We start from the raw sequence: 7,478 nt of genomic DNA on the forward strand, positions 1-7,478 counted from the left end.
CCGGGAGGTGGAGCTTGCAGTGAGCTGAGATCCGGCCACTGCACTCCAGCCTGGGCAACAGAGCGAGACTCTGTCTCAAAAAAAAAAAAAAAAAGTTTAAAAGTGTGTGCCCATGTTTGTCCTAGAAAGTGTGAGTGTCAGCACTGGCTGTCAGACCATTTGGGGAGGAGCTGTTGTTAATAATACAGGCTTTCCTGTACTTCTGTATATAAATCACTATGCAGTTTGGAGAAGCAACATAAATGTCACAGCTTCAAATTCTAGTGTTTCTGGCTCATCCTGGCTGGGTCAGCTGCTGGTCCTTACCCACACGCTGCCCATGCGTGAATGCCAACTTTGTGTTTTTCGTCTGATTTAGAAGTTGGCTGGCGCTGGGCAGCCGAGCACCTGTTCTCTAGATGTCATTGCCTTTGAGCAAGCAGGATAGTTTGGACAGAGTGGCGTGGTGACAGCAGGGTCCAGCAGGCGACTGTGGGTCTTGGCACACGCTGTAGGGAGCAGCCCTGCTTCTGCTTCTGGGAAAGGGGAGGCTGAGGCCTGGACAAGGGAAAGACTGGCCACGAGAATCACTTGTGCGGGAATCTTCTGTTCTGAATTCATGCAGAGTGTGCTTCCTTTTCTCCATATTTCTCTTGAGCCTGTTGCTGCTGCCAGCCTTCCCGTCCTCTGGTCAGCGTGCTGTGCCACCGTCGGAGGCATTCACGAGATTGGCTCTTAGAAAATGATTAAAATGTCTTGAAGAAGATAAATCAGGCTGGGCGCGGTGGCTCACGCCTGTAATCCCAGCACTTTGAGAGGCTGAGGTGGGCAGATCGCCTGAGGTTAGGAGTTCGAGACTAGCCTGGCCAACATGGTGAAACCTTGTCTCTACTAAAAAATACAAAAAATTAGCCGGGCATGGTGGCATGCACCTGTCCCATCTACTCAGGAGGCTGAGGCTGGAGAATCGCTTGAACCTGGAGGCAGAGGTTGCCGTGAGCCGAGATTGCGCCACTGCACTCCAGCCTGGGCGGCAGAGATTTTGAGATTCCATCTCAAAAAAAAGAAAAAGATAAATCAGAATAGGAAAGAAGTTCTAGATGATAGAGAAGAAGCCTTGTGAGTGAAAGGAATGCAAGCCACCTGGGCTGGGTGGAGTGGGGCGTGCCACCAGCAGCCTTCCCCAGGGACTGCACCTGGGGCCGGAGCTCTTACTGCACAGCCGGAAGCAAGCTACGCACCTTCTTCATGCCGACACACGTCGTCTGTCACGCATTCACTTCCAGATCGTCCTTGCCAGTGTCTGCCATGTGCTGTGCGTCTGTGAGACCTTGGCAGTCTGTCAGGTTAGGGGCCATGGACGTGAACCAAGTCCTTTCCCAATACCCTGGATCCCTACAGATTCCTTGTTACAGCTAAAAATACACATTCCTTTCTTAGACGAGTATTCATTTTGTAAATTACATACCTTGGTAGTCAACCTTTTAAAATCTAATTTTTCAACTTTCCTTCCTCTGTAATGATTGGAAATTCTGATTCCAGTTAAGTTGGTAATTATGTGGTTTAGCTTTTCTAATTTTTAATGACTACACCTGTAGGTGTATTCACAGTTCCGGAACAATTAAAAGCTGACATTTTGATTGAAAAAGAGAGTATACTAAAAATCCTATTTCCTGGACAGGAATATTTTGGGGTATGAGCCATTCCATCTCGGAAATTTCAGGGGCCTGGTAGAAAGGCGAGGAAGGGGCACCCTCTTCAGAAAGGGTTTAGTGTCCTGAGTTCCTAGGCAGTGGGGGTCCCTCGGGGTTGAGGGTTTGGAGTCAGGGGTCTGTAAGGGTCACTTATCCACATCTCTGGGCACCTCTGGCGAGACACCGCTGTGGCTTGGGTGGTCCCATGGAGAGCAAGCGGGGCGTTGGGGTGGAGGCCCCCTCCTGCACCATTGCCCTCTCTGGGTGGGTCAGATGTGCTCTGGAAGCTGTGTTTATGTGTGTGTCTGTTGCCAATGTTAGGCCGAGTGCGATGTCGGAGAGGCGGTGTTGGGTGTTTCTGCCACATCTTGTGGCACGGAGGGCCCCTGCTTCCCAGCATCCCGTGAGGGGCTCTGCACGATGTCTGAGCTGCCCTTTCTTTTATTTTGCTGCCATTAATGTGTCTGTTTCTCTTTTTCTTTTCTTGGACCTAGGGAAGATTTAGGATTCAGATTTATATCGGAACAGGTCAGTCACCATCCCCCCATCAGTGCGTTCCACTCGGAAGGCCTCAACCATGACTTCCTGTTCCACGGCTCCATCTACCCCAAGCTCAAGTTCTGGGGCAAAAGCGTGGAGGCGGAGCCCCGAGGCACCATCACACTGGAGCTGCTCAAGTGAGTATTGGTGCGTCCTGCCGAGAGCCGCCTCCTGCAGAAACTGAAATGGGTGCTGGTGATGTGGAGGGAAGCCTTCCTTCCGGAGGAAACCCTGTGATTTTTCTCCTGAGGTGGTGACCTCCCCACAGCAGAAACGTCTTCAGATGAGCTTCCTGACCAGGGTCCCGTGTTGCTGGGGGGCGCCCTCACCTCTGCAGTTGGAATTCGCACCCCTTTCAGTCATCATTCATTGTATTCCTTGTCTTTTACTGCCTAACAGCCCCAAATGTAGCAGCTTCCACACCAGTCTGGCAGGATTTCTGAGGGCTGGGGACCGTGAGGTTGCGGTGGGGATGAGGGTTGGGTTACCCATGATGCCTGTGTCCCGGCTCCCCTTCTTGCCTGCTGGCAGGGCCCCTTCAGGGCTGCTTGCTGCAGGGTCCTGCCTCCCACGGGGGAGAGAGCTGAGAAGGAAGCCAGGGAAGTGGCCCTTTGCACACTCCCCCATCCTGTGCTCATGTGGCAGGGGTGACTTAGGGTTGGAATTTGAAACAGCATTGGAGGGGGCCCTCCGAGAGGCCGCTCACTGCCGCTCTTCACTCTCAGCCTGAATGCTTCCCAAGCCAGTGTCCACCAAAGACCCCTCAGAGCAAAACACAAGTCTCCAACAAACGCCGGCCCCTAAGACCTGGCAGACACAGACCGGATGCTGGCGTCCTCCTGGGCCACCAGTCTGGTGATGCGAGTCTTGCCAAGCCACTGCCTATGGTCTTGTTGTAGGCACCAGGTCCTAACAATACATACAGAAATAAGTGATAAACGACACCTTGCCTGATGAAGCATTTGATGTGGGTTTTGCTTCACATTGGCCCTGCCTGGATGGTGGCTAGAAGGTTCCACAAGGACTTGGAGAAGCACCTGAGAGTGTGTCCCGGAGCTGGTGCAGCCTTGTGCCTGTTGTGCAGTGGCCTTGCTTTCTTAGGAAGAGGCGTGCAGAAATGAAAAGTTGCACACCTTGCTGATAAAGTTGCACACCTTGCTGATGAACGCATTTGGGTTCCACCCCCAGGAAGTTCAGAGAATTCCACACGTGTCACACACTACCCTGCTCTGAGTGGATTTCTGCCTTCACTGTGGCTCCTCCACATAGCCCCTTAGAACATGGGGCTGCTGATCTGCTGCCTCACATTTGTGGGGTGTTTTCTTCTTGGGCGGGGCCATTTGGGAGGATAAGGAATAAAAGAAACAAGTATGTGGAGTGCGGTGAAAACCCTGCACCCCTCCACAGCCACGTGCCGGCTCCTCAGATAGCCAGGGCCGCATGCCCAGGACCCTGCATTACTGCCATGTGTGTTTGGGGAGGTCGCTTTTCTTTTGACGACTTCACAGGAAAGCCATTTCCCTTTGTTCAGTCTTCTTTGATTGCTTATTAACATGTCTTGACATTTAAGTAGAAAGCTTTGTAGATGCTACAAAGGAAAGAAGAAGTACATTTCAAACGCATGCTAAATACACGGCCTCCGTCGCAGGGGCTTCAAAGCAGCATGCTGCTGTCCTGCGGGCGCCAGCTGCTGTGACCCAGCACTGCCTGGTTGTTGCGTCTTAGGTCACGTCGTGTCTTGCCTTTTCTGCGCTCTGACCGCTTGTTTTCTGGTGTCTTCACAGACATAATGAAGCCTACACCTGGACCAACCCCACCTGCTGTGTCCACAACGTCATCATCGGGAAGCTGTGGATAGAGCAGTATGGGACAGTGGAGATTTTAAACCACAGGTGACAGCACCCCACTGTTGGGTGAGAGTGCGAGGCTCCGGGTGGGGATGGTGAGCCAGGGAGCGTGAGCATCCGTGCTCCTGGTGGGCTTTAGCTCAGCCTCAACGAGCTGCTGCCGTGTCCCCGCCAGCCCAGGCATAGCAGCTGCCTGGACTTGACTCTGACCGGTGTTGGCCATGGGTGCTCCTCGTTCACGGCCTCATTTGTAGTCACGGTCGTTACTTGAAGGCTTTGAGCTATGCCGAAGAGCTGTGTCATTGCCAGGTGCAGCGCGGTGGCCGTCCGCAGCCATTGGCCACTGTCCAGGCTCGAATGCCCTGTTCCTGGAAGCTTATGACTGGTGGGCTTTGCCTTTTCACCACTTTAGTGAGGTATAATTGATGCATCATACGATTCACCTGTTCTGAGTGGACACTTAAGTGATTTTTAATAAATTGACTGAATCATGGAGCTATTCCCACAGCCCGTTTCAAACACTTCCATCGCTCCAATTTCCAACATTTCCAGTTTCAAACACTTCCATCGCCCCAAAGGCCCACCGTACCCATTTGCAGTCAGTCCCCGCCTGCTCCAGGGTCCTCCATCGCGCTTCTCCCGTTACAGAGTTGCCCTTTCTGCCTGTTTGCTGTCTTGCAGCAGAAACCTGTGTTTGTTTTTCCCACAGAACTGGACATAAGTGTGTGCTTCACTTTAAACCGTGTGGATTATTCGGAAAAGAACTTCACAAGGTGGAAGGACACATTCAAGACAAAAAGTAGGTCCTTGCCAGGTGGTTCATGGGGCAGCACTGCAGCCTGTGTGTCCACGTTAGAGGGCTCAGGTGCTCCTGGGCCTGCATGTGCCGACGTGCACGAGACGGGGGTACACCATGCCATCTGTTCATGGTCCAGAAGTATGACTCCTTTTTGTTTTGGAAAGACATTTTGTTATTGAGCATACAAGGAAATGAAGGGTATTTTTGAATGTAGTTTCTGGGTGGCTTGTTACTGGGGCCATCTTCTTTTGATAACATTGTCTCGAGAAGTCAGCCGTTTTCACTGGGAGATGGGACGAGACTGCGTTTTGCGGCAGAGCTGAGGTGGGAAGTGTGGCCTTGCGCTTTCCCTCCCCCGACAGGGCACCCCATGCACACTGTCGGGCGAGACTCAAATGTGTTAGCTGGTGGGGTGTCCGTGTCACGTGACCGGTTCACTCCAGTCTGAATCAGGGACTTTCACAAGTTTTTGTGAGCAGAGAAATGGTCAGTACTGTTTTAGCAAATTTTTCAGTTTTTTTTTTTTTTTTGAGACGGAGTCTGGCTCTGTCGCCCAGGCTGGAGTGCAGTGGCCGGATCTCAGCTCACTGCAAGCTCCGCCTCCCGGGTTCACGCCATTCTCCGGCCTCAGCCTCCCGAGTAGCTGGGACTACAGGTGCCGCCACCTCGCCCGGCTAGTTTTTTGTATTTCTTAATAGAGACGGGGTTTCACCGTGTTAGCCAGGATGGTCTCGATCTCCTGACCTCGTGATCCGCCCGTCTCGGCCTCCCAAAGTGCTGGGATTACAGGCTTGAGCCACCGCGCCCGGCCAATTTTTCAGTTTTTTTCCTCTCCATTTGGGTTAATTACTTTGTAATCTGGGTCTCAATTTTTTTTTTTCAGTAAGGAATTTGAGCCATAGAATGTCATGAAGTTCCTTCTAGTTCCTAAAATTTAGACATTTCCCGTTAGAAACTAGCCCCCAATGTAAAACAGGGCCAGGTGCAGTGGCTCACGCCTATAATCCCATCACTTTGGGAAACCATGGTGGGCAGATCACCTGAGGTCAGGAGTTCGAGACCAGCCTGGCCAGCATGGCTGTCTTTACTAAAAATACGTCTCTACTAAAACCCGTCTCTACTAAAAATATGAAAATTAGCCAGGTGTGATGGCGCACATCTGTAATCCCAGCTACTCGGGAGACTGAGGCACAAGAATTGCTTGAGCCCAGGAGGTGGAGCTTTCAGTGAGCCAAGATCATGCCAGTGCACTCCAGCTTGGGCGGCAGAGCAAGAGGCTGTCTCAAAAAAAAATAAGACAGTTGGTGTTTCTGCTCTGTCCACCCTCTAATATATACCAGAAATGTACCTGTTTCAACAGCCTTTAAATAAAATGGCCAGGCTTATGACTGACCATTTCTCCCATAAAACATGTGAGAATCAACGTGTGGACCTAGAAGGGACAGCAGTCTTACAGTGCCTTGACGCCTCTGCCCCTTGGAACTCAGCCCAGGGAGCAACTGGCTGTCTGTTTCCAGAAATGGGTGGGCGCGCCAAGGCCAATACTCGCTGACCCTCAGTGAGTGCATGTAAAGTGTGTTTTGGTTTTCCGGTTTTCCATCCTAAATTTAAGGGTGCTCTGTCCTTGGAGACAGAGAGTTGTCCCCAGGTTGTCTGCTAGGTGAGGCCTGGCCCAGTTCCCCGTGTCTGTGTGCCGACTCTGCAAGGGCAGAGAGACACCCTCCCCTCCTGGGTCCTGAGCCTGTCAGAGCTGCACTTCCAGGGGGTCTGTGGTCACGGTTGACTCTTCCCAGCAAGAGGCAAAAAGAGAAAGAAAATGGAGCCTGGCACTATTTGGCGTCATCCCTTTTGGAATCGAGAGCTCTAGTGGCCACTCTGCAAAGGTCTCTGGGTTGTTGTTGATGAAAACAGGCAGGTGGGGAACCAAAGATCAAGCAACATTGACTGCACCGATGGATAGAAAAGGGCTGAAGGACACACACAGCACGTTCAGCATGTTGAAAATGATCAGTGGGTGCCTGCAGCTTTACATTTTAAAACACTCGCTCTTTTTTTGCCCCTTCCCATCTCCTGTAGCCCCGAGGGCCGGCTGTCCTTTGGGTTTCCATCCCTTCCCATCTCCTGCAGCGCCGTGGGCTGTCCGTCCTTTAGGTTTCTGGCCCTTCATTTTCCTTTCCATGGTGTGTATCAGGGCTCGGAATGGTCCCAGAATGCAAATTTTCATCTTTGCATTTATGTCCAGAGATGTCCCAAAATGCGTAAGAAAGCTTGCCTGAGGGGGATTTATTCCAGGGTCAAAATTAAGGTGCTACGTGTTTAGACAGATGGTTTGTAATGACTAAAACTTGGCTTTAAAAATCCCATTTAATTACAGCAAAAAGAAGCTCTTTGTGATCTATGGCAAATGGACGGAATGTTTGTGGGGCATAGATCCCGTTTCGTATGAATCCTTCAAGAAGCAGGAGAGGAGAGGCAACCACCTGAGAAAGGCCAAGCTGGTAAGGGCCGGGGCATCCCCGGGCAGAGCTGAGCCCTGGGCGCTGAGGGCTGTCAGGCCGCTGCTGCCTTTAACTCACCTGCCAGGGGCGCAGGGAGCCTTTGGGCCCCAGCAGGAGAGAT

At 51.7% G+C, this 7,478-nt stretch overlaps 1 protein-coding gene across 2 annotated transcripts in view; it reads left to right on the plus strand.

The window, feature by feature from the left end:
* The window catches only part of OSBPL2 (oxysterol binding protein-like 2), a 52,402-nt gene that overhangs the window by 34,386 nt on the left and 10,538 nt on the right, over positions 1-7,478 (plus strand). For both annotated transcript variants that reach the window (XM_011992348.1, XM_011992349.1), the window contains 4 exons: positions 2,168-2,350; positions 3,998-4,105; positions 4,770-4,859; positions 7,234-7,357. In XM_011992348.1, coding sequence (XP_011847738.1) covers positions 2,168-2,350; positions 3,998-4,105; positions 4,770-4,859; positions 7,234-7,357 — 505 coding nt within the window. The remainder of the gene's footprint in view (positions 1-2,167; positions 2,351-3,997; positions 4,106-4,769; positions 4,860-7,233; positions 7,358-7,478) is intronic.

This window comes from Mandrillus leucophaeus, unplaced genomic scaffold, assembly GCF_000951045.1.
Source record: "Mandrillus leucophaeus isolate KB7577 unplaced genomic scaffold, Mleu.le_1.0 Scaffold41, whole genome shotgun sequence".
NCBI lineage: Eukaryota > Metazoa > Chordata > Mammalia > Primates > Cercopithecidae > Mandrillus > Mandrillus leucophaeus.